Here is an 18,616-nt window from a genome sequence, read left to right on the forward strand (position 1 = left end):
CGTCGGCTTGCTTGACAGGATTCTTTTCTCCCAGGGTACAAAGTGAACTGAGGGAAAGTTTCAGTTTGAATGAACCAAATCCAATCACAGGCACCGCGCGTGTTTTTCAGCAGCAGAGGAGTGTTCAGGTGATTATTTTTTGCAGCGCCCCCTCCTCCAGCACACTCCTCCTCCTCCCCCTCCTCCTCCTCTGTTAGCCTGGTATAAAGCGGAGGTGTAACCGCGGCCACAGTCCAGAGTTCAGTGGCCGAGCGGATCTTTACCTTTCGTTAATTTCTTTTGCTCCATCCAGTCACCCTCCGCTGACACACGCTGACTGCTCCTTGACTTGAAACCTGTTTTTACTCACTCCCGGGGCGTTTTATGATTATTGGTATTCTTTCTCTTGAATTATTTCTTCATCTGTGTGGATTTTACGCACTTATCAACCTACCTTGGACCCCCGGCGCCTTCTGCCCTGGACGCTCCGTGCCGACACGCCATGGCGCGTTTGTTACTGTCGTGTCTCCTGCTGTTTGTTACAGCGCAGGCGGTGAGTCGCACTGACAGCACACTCTGACCACTTCAGGTTATTTTTCCTGGTTTTTGGTTTTTCTCCCTGCTGGTTTCTGGAGACGCGAGGGGGTTTGGAGACGTGCGCTCTTACGCACAGCGTGCCGAGCTCTGTCTTGTGTTTACTTCATTTCTGCGGGACGTTAAGTGCTCAGACTTTGATGTGATACATGTACGGGTATACAACTGGTAGACGGTGCAGTGCAAAGAGTCAGAAATCACAATCCTCATCGATGTCTGCAGAAATGAAAAGGAAAGCCACACCGGCGGTTTCACTGTGTAACGTTTTCCGCCGCTTGCTTCTGTGTACGGACCGCGTGTTTGTGCACGTTTGTGCTTATTTGCGTGTGATTTGTGAATTTTTTTTTCTCAATATCTACACTTTATTTTTTATCATATCATTATCTGGTGTCACATGGTATTGTGTCTGACCCTCAGTACTCTAACCCACTCCCTGCCCTCCCCCTCCTCCAGGCTCTCTCCACCGGGGTCTTCGAGCTGAAGATCGAGTCCTTCACCAGCTCCCGGGACTGTCGGCTCTTTTTCCGCGTGTGCCTCAAGCACTCGCAGGACGTCATCAACCCGGAGCCGCCGTGCACGTACGGCACCGCGCTCACCGACATCCTCGACGCCGACTCCAACTCCATTTCCGAGAGCGCGCCCATCAGGGTGCCCTTCCGTTTCAAGTGGCCGGTAAGTGACGAGCACCACTCGAGTTTTCTTCAGACCCCGTCACGGCTCCTGTAACCTGCGTGTTTCACATTGCTGTGATCAGCCTTCATACTCTGACTGCATGTTCGGCTGTTTCAGTTCAGATCATGCACAACAGTCGTTTCATGCAAGAAACATTTCCCGCTTGTTGTGGATCTGTTTGACCCCGCGGAGGCATAAATAAATCACAATGACTGAATAAAGCTGAAGAAAGATCTTCAGGGGCACCTGCAGAGCTTAACGCACCCCAACACTCACTAGTCAGATGCACATGCATGGACGAAGTCATTGATCGACCCTCTCTGATTCATTCCAGGGAACTTTCTCTCTGATCATTGAAGCATGGAACGCGTCTTTGGGTCTGGCGTCTACAGGTAAACTGCCGCTGCCGCCGCCGCCGCCGCCGCTGCCGCTGCTTCACCGCCAGACGGCGACAGCGGTTCTCTTTCCCACTGAAAACACACATGTAGAAGGGTCATGTTTGATCTAAGAAAACACAACTTCATTAGAGAAGTCCAGTTGTGAAGAGCAGCTTTAACTGCTGTCATATTTTTTTTTATACTCCAGGTAGTTCTGGTCATGTTAAATATCCATCAGCTATCAGAAAGTTCAACATAGACACAGACACACCATGTCCCAGTCTCCTAGTTCAAAGTCACCCTGAACTTACTGATTTATTTTAGGTCACACAGGCCGATCATAGAGATGCAGCAGAAGGTCAAAGAACCACTGAGTAGGCTCATGCTACTGGGAAACTGTTACTGACCGCGACAGACCAACAAAGCTTCCAGATTCATTATGGAATAAGTCCCGTTGTCAAAGAATGATGATGAAATTCTCACCACCCCCTCCCTCCCTCGTTTATCCAGAGAATCAGAACAACCTCATCAGCAGGCTGGCGTCCCGACACACGCAGACCGTTGGAGAGAAATGGTCTCAGGACGTGAATTCAGGCAACCAGAGCGAGCTCCGTTACTCCTACCATGTGGTGTGCAACGAGCACTACTACGGCGAGGCCTGCTCCACCTACTGCAAACCCCGCAACGACAGCCTGGGCCACTTCAGCTGCGACAACCAGGGGAGCCGTCACTGCCTGCAGGGCTGGAGCGGCGACTACTGCACTTACGGTGAGTATGGACGCTGGACCTCTGCTGCTCCCTGGGACCAACCCGAGAAAAGGCACAGCTGTTCTACTGTTTTGTTTTGTGACCACGTACAGTCTCAGTCTCAAATCTTACGCATTTACATACTCCAGCACTGGAATTAAAAGTATAACGTCATCAAGTAAAAGGGCTAAAACATGCCAAAAAAAAACCACACAGCACGGGGTCCTTTAAGGCAGCATTATGTTGTAATATTATATTCAGGGTTTCATTAGTGTCTTTGCCAACTAACAGTGAACTCACCGTGACTGTATGACACTGAAGAGTATCTAATCTGCTGTAGTATTGCTCATAGTATTCCTTGCTCTCACCTTTCATGGTGTTTTTATGTCTTATCTCTAGTGTCAGTTTAACGTCTCTGTAGGAACCTTGGACAATCTAAAGCTTGCAGAGGTGATCCAAGTGTTTCCCACTGTTTTCCAAACACCAGTTAAGCCTATTTGAACATGTTAAAATGTGGTGGTATGGCTGTGACTGCCGACCACATCAGTTCAGCACCGCTTCAACAAAGCTCCAAAACTGGCTGTAAAATAGGAGTTAACACTGTTTCTGTACAGTTGTGTGACCCCCCCCCCCTCCTCCTGCTCTCCTCTCTCTATTTTCATCCCAACGTTTCTTCAGATTGGGAGGGAGGGAGGGAAGGAGGAGGCGGGGGTAAAGAATAGGACCCTTGGCGCTTCATTTTTTTGTCCAGTGGCCTTGAAATTGTTAAGTCAAGCAGTTGTCAACGCTGTCGTCGGCCCCGGTGACTGTGGAGGACAAAAAAGATCTTAGAGCTTCTGTTGTTTTCAGTGTGTGTGTGTGTGTGTGTGTGTGTGTTGGCTCTGAGGTCTGCTCCTTTTGTTTTGAGCTCAACAATGGGCCCCTGGTCGGCCCCCAGTCGGCCCCCCGGCCCTCCCGCTTTAACAGGGACACGCGCTGGAGCTTAATGTGCGCGGCCTTGCGTGAAAGGAGACGGCATGTGTTGCTTTTGTTGTGTGGGCCAGCTGCTTCATTCAGTACTTAACAAGCACTTGTAGGGGAGGTGTGTGTATGTGCATGAGAGAGAGAGAGAGAGAGAGAGAGGCCCTGTGAGGGGAGGGTAGTTGTTTTGTGATTTGATCGAGGAACACGAGACACACATGCACTCATAGTAATATTCTCTCCTTCTTCATCCCCCTTTCTCCCTATCCCTCTCTTTCTTTGACCTTCCTCCTTCTCTCCCTGCGCTCCCTCTCCTCCTCCCATCAGCCATCTGTCCCGCAGGGTGCAGTAAGACCGGCTTCTGCGAGTCTCCCGGGGAGTGTGTGTGCCGACAGGGCTGGCAGGGAGAGCGCTGCGACGAGTGCGCCCGACACCCGGGCTGCATCCACGGGACCTGCCAGCAGCCCTGGCAGTGCACCTGCAAGGAAGGCTGGGGAGGCCTGTTATGTGACCAAGGTGGGTTCAAGCTCGGTAACAGCCCGGCCAGTCAGGTGGTTTATTACCACCCGCTTCTGTCAGTTTCCTACAGTTTTAGGATGAAGAAGAAGTCGAACTGTTCAGACTAACAACCAGCACGCACATCAGACTCTAGATGACGTGAGTCGGAGGCTACAGTTGACTAACAGGAGCAAACAACTGCTAATTAAAATATTAATTACTAGGTCGTCTAAATGTGACAGGAAAGCTACTCTACAACAAGACTAACAGGTTCAGGATCATACTGACAGATCATACAGTCAGATTTTAAAAGCTCGACCTGGATTACTCTCAGTTTATTTCAATGATGATCAGCTGTCAGAAACATAAGACCTGCCACAGAGAACGGCTCCATCACAGCGACATCTTTGACGTCAGCAGTGTTATGTTATTGTTGTGTGATAATGTCGATGAACTCGTCTTATGGTGCATTCCTGTGCCAGGCAAAACTTTGTCAGGCATTTTTAATACTAGAAAGCCCCAAATTCACATGATCAGTGTCAAAAAGTTTGCTTATTCTTTGTCTTGTTTTTGTCCCTCCGCTGACAAAAAGTGAGCACAGTTATTCAACATCTGACCCTCAGGTCTGAGAGGCTGGAGCTTTGTAGCAGCACATAAGATAAACCCCAAACCTTCTATACTTCAGATCTACCATCACGTTCAACAGTGATAAATGAACCTTTAACAGGAATCTCAGGAGACACAATATCAGCTTTTTGGATTGACCACCACAAGGTCCAGTCTCTGTCAGTTGATTCAAGGTATTTGAAAGACTTAAAAAAATCTTTATAAATTGGGATCACTGTTATTTGCAGTGATAATAATACATTTTATTAAATCACCAAAAATAGGGCAAAAATATCTGTTTCAACTGTGAACTATGGGGACTTATTGTTACATTAATGACCTAATGAATCAATTAACAGTTATATTTACAGAGATATGAAGGACAGTGAGTGAAAGATAAACAGGGTGACATTAAACCACAGAAAATGTAGGTACAACATCTGGACACATGTGCAGGTGAAGACTTTTTTTGTTAACGTTATGGTGTAAAGAAAGCAAATAAGACAAGACTTTTTCCCAGTATCAGCACGACCACATCTATTTCACTACAGAGGGACAACCCTTGGTTCACCAGGCATGTAATGTTCAATATTAGTGACAGTGTCCACACAGTGTCCACACCAGCAGGATGTTTGGACTGGTGGTAAAGTAAAAATTGAGCCTTTGAGATCACAGCCTGTGTAACTGCCTCCTAACAGCAGCCGAGAACCATTTGAAACTTTCCTTCAGCAGATCTGAAGCCGCTGACTAAAAAACTAACAAACAACTTGGAGATTAATGAGGTTTTGAAATGCTTTTTGTCACTTGGTATTACTGAACGCGCCTCAGTTGGCCTTAGGGCTGGGTGGGCAGAACCAGGTCGACCTTTACCAGTTTGTGTCTCAGACTTTATGTAGTCCTTAATGAACACATCTGCCCAGATGCTTCACAGTGTTCCCCAGGGCTCTGTATGCAATCCTCTTCCTTTTCCTTGTACGTGCTTTTCTTCACCTGGTTAATGAGTTACTCCAAGTGTATGTCATAGTGTCGCTGGGCTGATGATACACATCTTTACCTGTTGATCAACACTGTGATCAGAGCTTTTGTTCAGTTCCAGGTTAGAGCTGTGTTTAAATATGGAATCAGTCCCATAGCAGAGTCAGTTAAACCGGCCTTGCAGCTTTTGTGTGATGTGGAAACAACAACATTTATGGTTGTTTTGTCTTCAGCTGGACTGTTGTAAACCTCTATTCACCAACCTGAGTCCACAATACTGCAATCAAACCTATAACCAATCTATGTCAAACCATGTCCCACTCTTTCTGTCCAGAGTGAGATCTGTCAGGTTTTTGCTGTCTTTGTCCCTTGGTGCTTGGATGAGTTGGGAGAATCTGACCTTTGATATCAGAACAATTATATTTTTACAGTTCCTGCTTTAAACATACATTTTAAATGTTGTTTGTTATTATACAGAAAATTCGAACATTTGTTTTACAAGGTGCTCTATGATGAATTTTACATGCATTATACACAAGGTATGAGTCAGAGTAAATGTGCACAGATGTTACAATGATGGACGTCTTAGTTTTGTTTCTGGATGTTTTGTCTTGTCTGAAGTAAATTCATTGAGAATGAGCTTGAACCAAGACCAGAAAACTACCTGGCATAGCATTAGCATTTGTCCATCAGAGCAGTGTGACTTTTTGTGTCCAGATATCATCATGGTGTCGAGTCAGGGGACACAGATTTGAAAACGCACTGCAGAATGTGCTGTTTTTGGGCTGTGTAGCAGTTTGTAGGTAAGATGTTGGATGTGAGGGTGTTCAGCTCAAATATCACATCACTTTCAGTACAGTTTGAATCTGGACAAATCTCCCACAAACTCAGTCTTTCATTTGACTCTGTATTTGCTTACTGTGAGGCAAAGTGAGGCCTTAACATTTGAACAGAAAGATCTCCGAGCAGGACTCACATAAACCTCCTTTCACTGAGATACAGTCATTGCTTTAGATAAAGAAATTACATCATAACTGTTATACTGGTTCTCACACTTTCCTCAGAAAGTGTTGCTACAAAGGTCTCGATGAAACGGTGCAAAGTGAAAGCTGTTTCAATACATCTTGACATCATGATTCATTTTTCTGAAGAGAGGGTTATCACAAGAAAGCAGCTTGACACCTTCAAGTGACATCAGTATCATTTACTGTTTGAAAGCTTTGTTACCTTTAGATGACACAGTATTACTGTACTTGATCAAACAAAAGCTTTAAAATCTTAATTTAGAAGCTGGGAAAGACTTTGAAAAGGAAGTGAAATCGAACACGAGAACAGACTGAAAACATTTTTAACGTTTTTATCCTGATAAACTTCTCAGATTCGGTTTATACAATGCAAGGAATTAAAATCTTAATGACACCACGAAGAGACAGGCAGCTCCATGTGTGACTCCGCTCTAACAGGAGTGTTGCTGTTGTAGCTGATGCTGCTGTGAGCTGGTTCATTAACCTAACCTGGCTGTTGCTCTTCTCTCTCCTCACTCCAGACCTGAACTACTGCACCAACCACAAGCCGTGCCAGAACGGTGCCTCGTGCACCAACACTGGCCAGGGCAGCTACACCTGCACCTGCCGGCCCGGGTTCACGGGCAAGAACTGCGAGATCGAGACCAACGAGTGCGACAGCAACCCCTGCAAGAACGGCGGCAGCTGCGAAGTAAGTGAACGCACCAGATCTGATGGAGTTGTCATCTGTCACTGAGATCGATAAAGTTTTGATGAATCAGCCGACGAAACATCTAGATTTGCATCCATCTTTAAGCTTTAGTCATTTAGTAAATTGCTTTTTTCCACAAAGAGCAATCTGAAGCACCTTTCTAACAACTGGACTAAAACAGGAAAACATTATGAGAGACCTGTGCTGGACTCACACCTTGTTGTCTCCTTCTGTCTCTCCCTCAGGATCTGGTGAATGATTACTCGTGTGAGTGCCCTCAGGGCTTCTACGGGAAGAACTGTGAGATCAGTGCCATGACGTGCGCAGACGGCCCATGTTTTAATGGAGGAACGTGTGAGGAGAACGCTGCTGGCGGCTACAGCTGCCGCTGCCCAACCAAGTACACGGGCTCCAACTGCGAGAAAAGGATCGACAGATGCAGCAGCAACCCCTGTGCTAATGGTATGTACTTCATTCACACTGCAAATGAAAGTCAGATTTCCACTCACATACTCAGATTCTTCTGCAGCCCTGCAGGTGGATTCAACACCTGTTTAGCTCTCTCTAACAGCATCAGTAACTTCAGAGTTTATTACACAGTGAAATACTAAGTGTGATGTTATTAAAGCCCATATAGGTCCATGAGGAACCTGGATAGCAATAGAAAACAGCAAGAGGCAAAACTTGAAACCAGTCAGCTCAGGTGTGCTGGTGTGGGGTGCTCACCTGAGTTTGTTTTTTAGAGGTTCAGATTTGATGGTGATATTAGGAATTCATGCCTTTCTCAGTATCAACACTAACATTTTTTAAATCACTTAACACATAAACCCAAAAACACAAAAGTGGCAACATGAACCACCTACAGCAAAAACGCAGTCCCAGCCGGCCTGGTGAGGAGTTGTCATCCTTTATTCTGAAAGCACAGCTGTGAAATCATTTCCTGTCAATGTCAGTGAGGCCAAAATGTACCTGTTGACTGGTCCTGTGTTTGGCGAATGAATCTTAATATGCAAACTGGTTGAAAAAGAATAAGAACATGGAGCGTGTCTGAGACGGCTGATACAACTCTGAGATATTTGGTGAGTTGCAGGAGTTCAGACTTGCAGGAAACTGGCATTCAGTCATGTTCTCCTTCATTGCCAGTGAAGCAGCTCCAGATGTTGATGGATGTTAATAATCTTGGCTGTTTGCTTTGCAGACTTGGCACTGTCAGTTGTTCCGCTCATGCCCTGTCCAAGAACATGAGAACCTGATATCTGACTCCGTAGATGTTTCCTGCCAGAGCTGAGGTTTTTGTTTCTGTGGTTATAAATAGTCGGTGAAAGTGTAACAGCAAGAGATGAAGGTGAAGGTCATTCTCCAGCTTGAGTCATCGCTGCTTTTTATTTTAAATCCAGTCGGAGTGATCAGACGGAAACATGATGCTCTGCTTCTCTGTTGTGGTTGTGGTGTTTCTGGAGTTATCAAATACTTATTCAAGCACCAACAAAAACATTTGTAAAAGTGGCCTTAACTCATAATTGTAGGTTGAGAAGAGAGCCTCTTAGATCATGACCTATCTTTTCAGGTCGACTGTCCTGCTACTGTAACTGATAAACAAAGAAGCGCCATGTGTTCTGCGGAAATGTTGCTCACTTTGGATTATGGGTAATCTAATCTCCTTCACTCTGAGTTTGGTTGAACTTGAGTGACAGGCTTGTTGTGCAGTTATGTTTCTTAACTTAGGCAAAGGAAAAAAATCGGGAGCATCCTTTTTGGTGTTGAGTTGCACTCCATTCAGCCCTTTGAAGGAATCTTAGTTTGCCAGGGCATGAACTGGATGTGTTTGTAGATCTTAACTCTCACTGACTGGAGCCGTCTGTCACAGGTTGAAGAAGAAATAATCAGATGTTGAGGAACGTCACATTTTTTCACAGTTCATCAAAAACAGCAGCCTGTGCACCATCAGGAGTGTGCATGCTTGGCTTTCTTCACACCCTCCTGCCTCTGCGAAAGTGCTTGATGTTGTAACTGGCTGAACGTATGCATATCCTGCAAGCTGCAACCTCACTCAGTTTATCATTTATTTATACAGCACAGTTCATCCAGCCTCAGTCTAAGCTATGTACAAGAAAAAACAGGTGAATGATGCTACAACCAGATGATCACAAACTTCCTGATGAAAGAAGTCATGTTTCTTCTCAAAACTTTCATCACTTGTTGGATGAAACAGATATGACCTTTTTACTGTTTCTAAAATAATACAGGGCTAAAGACGTGTTGTATTTTTTTCTACAATGAGTTCTTAGTGAACTCCAGAATATTTGTCTCCATTGGCTCAACACCTCAAAACTAAGATCATTTTATATCTTTGAGTTTTCAAGTTTGTAATAAGCAATGGATTTTATCCAGAATAAGCTGCACCTGATTCAATGAGCTGGTGTCATCAGGGACGCACGGATGTACAGCTGTGTCTCATCTACATATATATATATATATATATATATATACACGTATAGACATTTAATACATGTCTCCTGGTGACCCTAGAAATGTCCCAAGAAGTGAGCCCTGTGGAACGCCGCACAGTTACACACACTGATCTGTCAGTAAGATAAATTTAAGACTGTTTCAGTGCAAAATGTTTGCAGCTCCCAGACCTGAAAGAACAAGACGCAAGACAGAAACTGAGGTGCAAAGTTTATACAAAAGTTGTCTCAGCTGTGATGAAAAGTTCCGAAACCAGACGGACACCAAAATAAGATGAACAGCAAATGAACATAAAATACATAAAAAATGTATAATATCTACTAAAGTGGGTCTGTAAATTGGTTGTATTTTTACTTACCAGCCCGTGTTACCCCAGACTTCCTAATTAACAAATTAAATTGCCAACAGACTTAGTTCTTGAGTCAGTTTCCCTTCAGAGTCCTGACTTTTCAAAGTTAAAGACACTTTCTGTGTGATTTTCTTATTGTAGTTCAATGTTACAGCTAACAAGCTGCATCTCATTCAATGAGTCGAATCTTTATGACCAATAATAATCTGAGTATAGGTATTAGAGATGATCTTAGTTTAAAAGTCACTGATAAAAACAAGAACTAATTTGTTGGAGTTGATCCATGTTAGATAAGTAAGTCCACAGACTTAAGGACGACATTAAACCTTCAAAATCAGATCGAGCTGTAAAAGACTTTCTTCTCTACCGATGTGTTATCTCCAAAACAGCGAAGTTTCCACCAACAGTTTTATGATCATTCACTCACTCACTTTATAGTAAAACATGTTGTTGCCCAAAGAGGCTTTTAGCAGATCAGATGATTCATGGCAGGTTTTACATGTGTCTCAGTGTTTCTGGTTCATTACTTCAGGCGAGTTTCAGAGGTGGTTAAGGCAGCTCAAGTATTCTCAACACAAGCACTTACACTGTGCATGTTGGGATATGAAGTCATTCATATAGTGCAAGAAGATTTAAAGCACTGGCTCTAAGCTCTGGCTGAACAAATCCTTCAGGAGCTGCAGGAGTCCGCTGAGCTCCGTTCACCTCTCTCCAGACTGAAGTAGTAAGAGGTCATAGCTTTGTCTTGCACTCATCATATCTTCATACATGAAACCGTCTGAGTGCTGTGAACCTCAGAGTGAGCATTTCACACACGATAAGAGAATGAATTTTATTGGTCAAGCAGAAAGTATGCATGTCCTGAGGGTTTCTTTGGAATCATTTGGTTGTCGTTAGTTGTTTTTTTTTTACTGTGCACTCAAATATTTCTGTGTTGCCAAATTTCCAGGAAGGAGAAGAGAGGGCAGGAGTAACTGAACTCAGCTGACACTTCTGAGTTTATGTCTCAACTGAATGAGCATAATAGACATAATAGACATTTCTCAAAGTGACACGACCCCAAACTTGAGGTTTTATCCTCAGCATATGATGACAGATCTTTGATCAGCTACTTAAAATTGATACTTTATTTGTCAAATTGATCAGGTTTAGTTGTGATTTGATTGCTGTGATTGCTGATGTAAAGTTTGGATTTCCACCGGTCCACCAAAGATGGTCTCATGATGTTCGGTTGTAAAGCCTCACGTCAGACATCCATGTGTGTGTGTGTTTGTTTGTGTGTAGGTGTGCATATATGTCAGAGGGCTGATAGACTGATAAACTAGATTGTCACGCAGGGGCTTCTGAGCATGTCTTATCACCTGCCATCGCAAACACAAACATCTTCATCCTCATAGTTGCCGTTGTCAGCGGGCATGTTTGTAGCAGCACCGGTGGAGACACACACAGCCCTCAGTCTCTCTCTCTCTCTACCTGGTTGCACTCGGGCTGTCGTCTCTGGCAGGAATGCAGCTCTGGCAGCGGATCTCGGCCTGATAGAGAAGTCAGCACCACGTTGATGCACGGCTCATTTCTCTCTGGAAATGCAGAGTTGGACCTTTTGTGTCCCAGGAAAACCTCACCACAAAGTTTTACAAGCTAATTTAGCCAGCTGCAACTCAGCGTGGCATGCACACTTTACATTAACCCTGAGTGTTTGTGCTACCAGAGGAGCCTTGGACTAGAGTTCCTGTACAATTAACTCATTTACTACAGATTACAACTGTTTGAATCACTGCTGAAAACACACCATCAGTTTTTTTCTGTGCAGTTGCTGTTTTCATTTCATGTTTTTTTTAATCAGCTTGCAGAGACTTGAAACCTGCTGCAGAGATAAACCATCATCGTCAACAATGTCAGTCGGGTCAATCAATCTGGTGTGTTTATATTACCAGACATGCAAGTCTTGAAGGTAGCTGCTTTTTACTCTTTTGTAATGCAAGACAACAAATGCAGCAAATGCATTAATGCCATGGTCTCCTGCTGTGAGGTCTAGGATCTTTTATTTTCCTGCTCTGCGCAAGTTAGATTCCAGAGCAATGAGAATGATAAAAGTAGTCTGAATTTTAAAAAGGAAGATGTTTATCGTGATGGAGTAGCTATCTGCAACCAGCTTCAAGTCTCTGCAAGTTGATTTTCACAGCACTGTGAAATGAACTGCAACCAAAAGCTGCCTGGAAGGAGGAGGAAGAACATGGTTTGGAAAATGTCCAATGGTAAACTTTACAGGATTTGTAGTACAGTGGATTGAAAACTGCCACAACACTGGTACTGAAACTCTAAGAAAGTGGATGGTTTTGGAACTGAGTTGGAAACAGATCAGAGAGGACACAGATCCTCAGGAAGTCTAACAGGATAAAATAATGCTTGAAAACCAGAACTAACAAATGGAGTTTTCATAAAGAAAGGAGGATGCAGAAAGATTGTTGGGGTTTGTTCAGTCACCTCAGCTGTTCTCACGTCAGACGGACGTCCACTTGGGTCAGACTGTGGTGTTTTCTTGCATGAGACAGACAGATAATCAGGATCAGATGGCTCCAGTGGCAGAAGTGGCATTGCAAAGTAGGACCATATCACTGAATATTACAATTAACACACAGTTATCGTTGGCCTGCTGAGTGGAGTCATCTCTGAGGATCCCACTTCTGCCTCCAGTCCTCCCTCAGGTCCTCATTAGCGTGTAGAAACTGCCGCCTGCTTATCTTGTATCTGCAATCATTCCTGTTTGTCAGTGAGCCTGAGAGAGGAAAAAAAAGCCTGGTTGTTTGTAGATCTGCTCTGTTTGTAGTGCACAGCTGCTCAGAACAACCAAATATGGATCTGTTATTATAATGTTTATGCAGCAGTTTGAGCCTCACAGCGTTTCCCTCAAACAACTCCACAGATCCACTTTAAACAGCTCCAGGAGTGTAGTAGCTGCAGGATGAGTGCCCTCGGGTTTCCTCTTCCTCTCCTTTCCTTTCACACTAAACGTCAACCAGATTAGCGAATTGATTTGCAAGATTTAACTCTATAGCTAGTCTTCTACAATAAATGCCAGTGTTCTGGCAGGTCATGTGACTTCCTGGTGCTGGAAAACATCTAAGGATGTTTTTAATCACACATGTTTCTCTCCTGATGAGCAGCATCTGTTATGAGGAAATGCTCTGATAAACAAGTTTTTTCCCTCTTTATCCTCTTCTGTCCAGACAGACTCTTCTGCCACTGGCTGTGAATTACTTTTTGCTCATGCCATCCACAGCACCCCCTCCCTGGCTCCTGTAAAATCCTAAAATCATTCTCATTCAAATCTTTGTTTTGTTTTTTTTTTATTTTTTTATGTCGAATTTAAAAAAATGACACATTCAAGTCTTAATTGATATTCTCAGACTGAAACTCAGCTTTTGATGCACCTGATTACATTATACAGTACCTCCTTGCATGTGCGATGCTGAAGAGTCTGGTAGTGTTAAGTCTGTTCGGGCTGTCAGAGACACTTCGGCGTCCCTCAAGGCTCCAGTCTGGGTCCTGTGTTTTTTTCCACTGTATATTCTGCTACCAGGAAACATCACCAGTAAACATCAGATTAAATCTGGGAGATATGCATCTGAGGATCCCTGAAACGTTTGTGTTGCTCAGTAATGTTGGCACCATTGATCACCACTGAAATAGTGTCCACCAAAGAATATTTTACCACCAGTTTTTTGATATTAGGATATTTTCAGAGTACAGCCTGTCCTCTGTAAATTATGCAAGCTTTCAAAATGTGGCAACAAGTGTTTTCCTGTTATCATGCACTCGCTGCCATGTCAGCAGCAACTTACTTAGTCATCTTGTTTCTTTTTTCCACTGTTTCCCCTTCTCCGCCTGTGAGACACATACTGGACTAGATCAGTAATGTTCTGAGAGACAGATGTAACAGCTTCATAATCCACTGAGATTCTCAAACAAACTGTCTGTATGTGTAGACTTCTTCCTTTACGTGGGTGAAAAACTAATTGTAATCGATTTATCTTCTCAATGTGTTCGGCTGACATTGTCTTGTTTCCAGGTTTTGTGTCTAGTATTTCCCAGTGGAGGTTGTACTGCAGTTGTGCACAAATAAGGGACCAAATCATTTCGTCTGGATTTGACTCTCTCGACCCGACAGATGATAGTTTCTAGACCAAAACATAAAAGCTGCGTTTTTCTGTTGCATCATTAGAAATGTTAGCATGTGTCCTTCCTTCCATCTGCACAGCCACTTGCTCTCTTGCCACTTGATGTTAAACTTCTGTCTTCCGGTTGTGTGATCTTGACTGAACCTTTCTGCGTCCGTGTCTCCGCAGGTGCTCAGTGCTTGGACCTCGGTAACGGGGTCATGTGCCGCTGTCGGCCCGGCTTCACTGGATCTCGCTGCGAGACCAACATCGACGACTGCGCCGGCAACCCCTGCCGCAACGCCGGCACCTGCGTCGACGGCATCAACGCCTTCACCTGCGAGTGCACGCTCGGCTACACCGGTAAGGACTGCTCCGTGCGCTCCGGCCCCTGCGACCACTTCCCCTGTGACAACGGCGGCACATGTTACACCCACTTCACCGGCCCAGTGTGCCAGTGTCCGCCGGGCTTCATGGGCGCCCGGTGCGAGTACCCCGTGAAGACCACCACGCCGAACCCCAAACCGCCTGCGACTGATGATTCTGCGCTGATCGCCGCGGTCGCCCTCGGCCTGGTGACGCTCAGTCTGCTGGTGTGCGCCGCGGTCCACATCCTGCGGCAGCTCCGCCGAAGCAGGGCGCTGTCAGCCATTTCCACATCGGTGAAGAACGACCTGGAGGCAGTGAACAACCGCAACGCAGTGATCGGCGGGGGCGGACACATTAATGGGAGCTTACCAGGAGCCCCGCTGGGCAGCCTGAGAGAGAAGGAGGCCTTCCTCATCCCCGGAGGACAGCTTAAAGTGTCCAACAAAGACGCAGCGCTGGTGGACAAGGGCGGCGACAACATGGCCATGTTTAAAAACAAGATGGCGGACTGTAACCTGGCGAAAGAGGAGCAGCACCTGAGCAAGAGCAAGTTTGACCTGTAAGCACCTGATAATGGTTGGATGGCTTTCTGTGTGCGTGTGCGTGTGCGTGCGTACTCCTGTGTTTGTCCTTCTTCCTTCTGTTCCTCTGCACACCTGTCTGTTCTCTGGAGGCAAGTCACAGCCTGTTTGTTTGTCGTCTGTTATCTGATCAGTCCAGTGTTCACACACCTTCATCAGCTGTTTCTGTCAAAAGCTTTGTTGTTGCTGTTGTACCAACCCCCCCTCTCTCTGACTCTCACTCACTAACAGTAAGAAGTGTGACTCGTCCATCATCGTCCCCCCTCTCACTTTTGCAAAGGACAGTCTGTATCACCCAGTGTTCATCATTCCAGAGCAGATGGAGCAGTGTGTGTTTGCTACTGAGGTAAGGACACACCCACCAACACAACTGTACACATGCAAAAAAAAAAAAGACTTTATGTGGGGCATCAGTGCAGTGAGCACAGGAGCGAAAAACAAGTCAAAGCATGTTCACAAATTTGAAACTACATCTTGTTCAGAGTTTATTTCAAGGTCAAAACTCTGAACGTTTAAAAAAAAAAAAAAAAATCTTATTATATGTTTTACTTGATAATTTCTTAGTAAGTTACTCTGCACATTAAGTGATTCAGTAGAAGATCTGATCAGTGTTAATTACATCACTAGTTATGTAAAAATGTAGATAATCATTAACTTTACCTTCAGCTCAGACATGTAGCTTTTTGGATATTTGTTTTATTGATGGCAGCTCTCTAATGCTGACCACACTGCAAACAGCTGCACTGTAATAAATAAATGTTTGCTCTGTAGCCAACGTTTTGTTAATTATCAAGCCAATATTACAGTGGTCTGATCTGATTCATTGACCTGATAATTCATTTATTTGCCCACAATTTGACATAATCAAAGAGATGTTTTTTTTTTAAACATATAATTTGTGTCTGAATGACTACTAACATGAATATATAACAATAACCTCAAACCTCACATAGCATCTGTGATAAGGAGTAATTTCACTTTTTCACTGTTAGTGACAGCAATAATTTATAGTGACAATTTCTTGGGTTAAAATTTAGCATCAGATTTTAGGAACTATCTAAACATGCCAGATGCTTTATTCAGTTTAATAACTTAAACATTTATTTCTTCAAGTTCATCCTACTTCAGATTTTGAAATGTGATGAATGAGATGCTGAAACATTTTTAAATTACTTTTCATGATGCTGTTTTATGAACGCTTGCATGCTTTTAGATTTGACTAAAAAGATGTGATCACATACGCTGACGACTCACCGCTGTTTCCCCATCTTGTCCTCAGGTATAATCTCCAGTTTCCAAACCGCCAGTGGAGGAACTTTTATGCTGAAGGCCTGAAGCATCTACTGTCAAGGACAGTTCATCCAGAGGGTCCTATTGTACACATGTTATTTTATTTAATATTTATTACCACTGCTCAGTGGGAAGAAACAAAAGGAAAGGACTTGCTTTTTATTCTTTTCTGCGTTGATACTGACAGTGTTTGGATGACAATGTTTTGGAAAAGAAAGAAAGAACAGCGGAGGAGGAGGGAAAAGAGGAAAGACTGAATGTCCGGCGTCATTTGCACTATCATCTTTTTTATACATTAAATCTTAATATAATTTTTCTGTCTGTATATTAAAAATTTCCTTGGATCAAACGTCAATGAGAGATGTGAAGAGTTGGAATTGTTCACCAATCGGAAAGACCGGTGCCTTAACTATGCTTCCTAATCATCGTGGCAACCATTTGCTGTACAATTTCACAATAAGATGTCAATCAAATCATCAAAGGACCTGCTTACAGGAACGGAGGACAGAGCGTTTTTGTTTTAGGTCAAAAAAAACAGAACTTTCCCCAAAATAATTTCTGTTTGAAAGCTGAACTGAACAGTTTCAGAGTGACATCCTATCATCACTCCGTCCATTTTATTTTATTTCTTGTTTTCTATGGCAGTGAAGCATCACACTGTGGCCTGTTAGAAGAAGAATGACATGAGCCTTACAATCACCACTACAATCTGAAGTGCCTCTTCTATATCTATATATATATATATATATATATATATATATATATATATATATTAAAAAAAAGGAAACCCTGCATTCAGAATAAGCAGAATTAGTTTCCTCTGGAACCCAGTGAGGGTCTTTATTTGTATCTCATATTCAAACCCCAATCCTCATCCCTAACCATATCCCCAGCCCCAGTACCAGATCGTAATCCCACTCTAAAGGAGGTTTCAGGAGAATCAGGAAGAGTTTGTACCTTTATCAGCAATCAGCTGTTTCCTCCATTTCACCTTGAACAGATAATCTAGTTTAACACCTGAAAGTCGAACCTGTCAGACTCCAGCTGAGCTGGGAAATCAGTTTCCACGTTTGTCTTTCTGTGATTGTGCCTGCTTTTCCCCAGGTCAAAAGCAGAAAAAACATGCTGCCTTTATCAACCACTGCTGTCACAGCAAGTGATGGGAAAACACCTGGTGTTGCTCTGAAGCCCAAGACTCAAGCAAATAAGGCAAGTCTGAACACGGACAAAAAAAAACTTTTGCAACAGTGAAGGACTCCAAAGAGAGTTATTTTTTATATTCCACCTTTTTTTTTTTTAGCTAATCCATTTGATACCAAAAATATGTGTTTTGCCTGTGTAGTCATGTCTTTGTACTATCTTCGTTAATTTAAGAAAACAATGCAATGTGTATGTGTCCTCCAGAAGATAGTCTTCCTATTTAATTTTGTCCTTTGTAAATAATTTTGTATTTATGAAAGAGAATTGTATATATGTCTATGTGAATGTGCCTAATGTCTCAGTCAGAATCAAGAAATATATTTTTTCATAAATAAATTAGAAAATAACATTAATGTTGCTGTTTTGTTTCACATTTCTTTCTCTGTGTGTTTTTAGACTTTCTCTCTGTCTCTGTTTTTGTAAACTGTTCATACAGTTAAAGGTCCCATATTTTACAATAACCCAGTGTTTTATCAGAAGTGTTGATCTCCATCAGATATATTTGTGGAACCAAAAACCATCTCAGTGTAGTTTTACATCTCCTCTCTCATCTCCACATCAGTTTGAGGATTTTTTTTCACATGTCCAACAGACTCTCTCCTAACGTTAGTAGTTTGCTCCATTGCCTGAGGGAAATCCTTGAATTAATTTCCTTTAAAAATGACAATTTGGGCATTGCCTGGGAAATGTCCAGGTACTTTCACTACCTGGCTGTGTCGTCACTCATGATTGGTCAAGCAAATATGACATCACCTCATAAAAACGACAACAGACACAACATCTGTTTCCATCTGGCAGAAATCACAATAAAAAACTATGAAGGACCACCAAATTTTGTTTGGATGTAAAACCAAGTAGCATCAATTCCACGTCACCGATAGTAAAACTGATACTGATCTCTTTATTATTATTACATGCTTTAGAGTGGGTTATGTTCTGGGTGACTTCTTGTCTTACAGGTGGAACACAGATAAAACTTGTTGCTATTACACTCTTTTTGCAAAGATTAAACAAGCAGGATGTAACATGTTCATCTTTAGAGGTGCTGGTGGTTGGATTTCACCTCTTATCAGAACC

At 43.4% G+C, this 18,616-nt stretch overlaps 1 protein-coding gene and 1 long non-coding RNA gene across 3 annotated transcripts; one reads left to right on the top strand and one right to left on the bottom strand.

Annotated features, from left to right (window-relative positions):
• The first annotated feature begins 226 nt into the window (after positions 1-226).
• On the top strand, positions 227-17,892 carry dlc (deltaC). The gene is made up of 10 exons (XM_071496599.1): positions 227-532; positions 1,027-1,245; positions 1,580-1,637; positions 2,133-2,390; positions 3,657-3,845; positions 6,955-7,124; positions 7,370-7,586; positions 14,289-15,027; positions 15,281-15,395; positions 16,329-17,892. The coding sequence occupies exons 1-10, from the start codon at positions 482-484 to the stop codon at positions 16,332-16,334; spliced, it is 2,022 nt and encodes a 673-aa protein (XP_071352700.1). The 5' UTR covers positions 227-481; the 3' UTR covers positions 16,335-17,892.
• On the bottom strand, positions 9,950-14,294 carry LOC139631932 (uncharacterized). Of its 2 annotated transcripts, none has more exons than XR_011693472.1 (5): positions 13,785-14,294; positions 13,394-13,515; positions 12,580-12,718; positions 12,427-12,480; positions 9,950-11,474 (listed from the first exon to the last, which is right to left on the bottom strand). It is a non-coding gene; the product is annotated as an uncharacterized lncRNA (long non-coding RNA). The 2 variants fall into 2 exon arrangements; XR_011693471.1 differs by having other exon boundaries at positions 9,950-11,519.
• Positions 17,893-18,616: the final 724 nt, after the last annotated feature.

The sequence above is a fragment of the Trachinotus anak genome, unplaced genomic scaffold, assembly GCF_046630095.1.
Source record: "Trachinotus anak isolate AG129_WGS33_773 ecotype Australia unplaced genomic scaffold, CSIRO_AGI_Tana_v1 ptg000014l, whole genome shotgun sequence".
Taxonomy (NCBI): domain Eukaryota; kingdom Metazoa; phylum Chordata; class Actinopteri; order Carangiformes; family Carangidae; genus Trachinotus; species Trachinotus anak.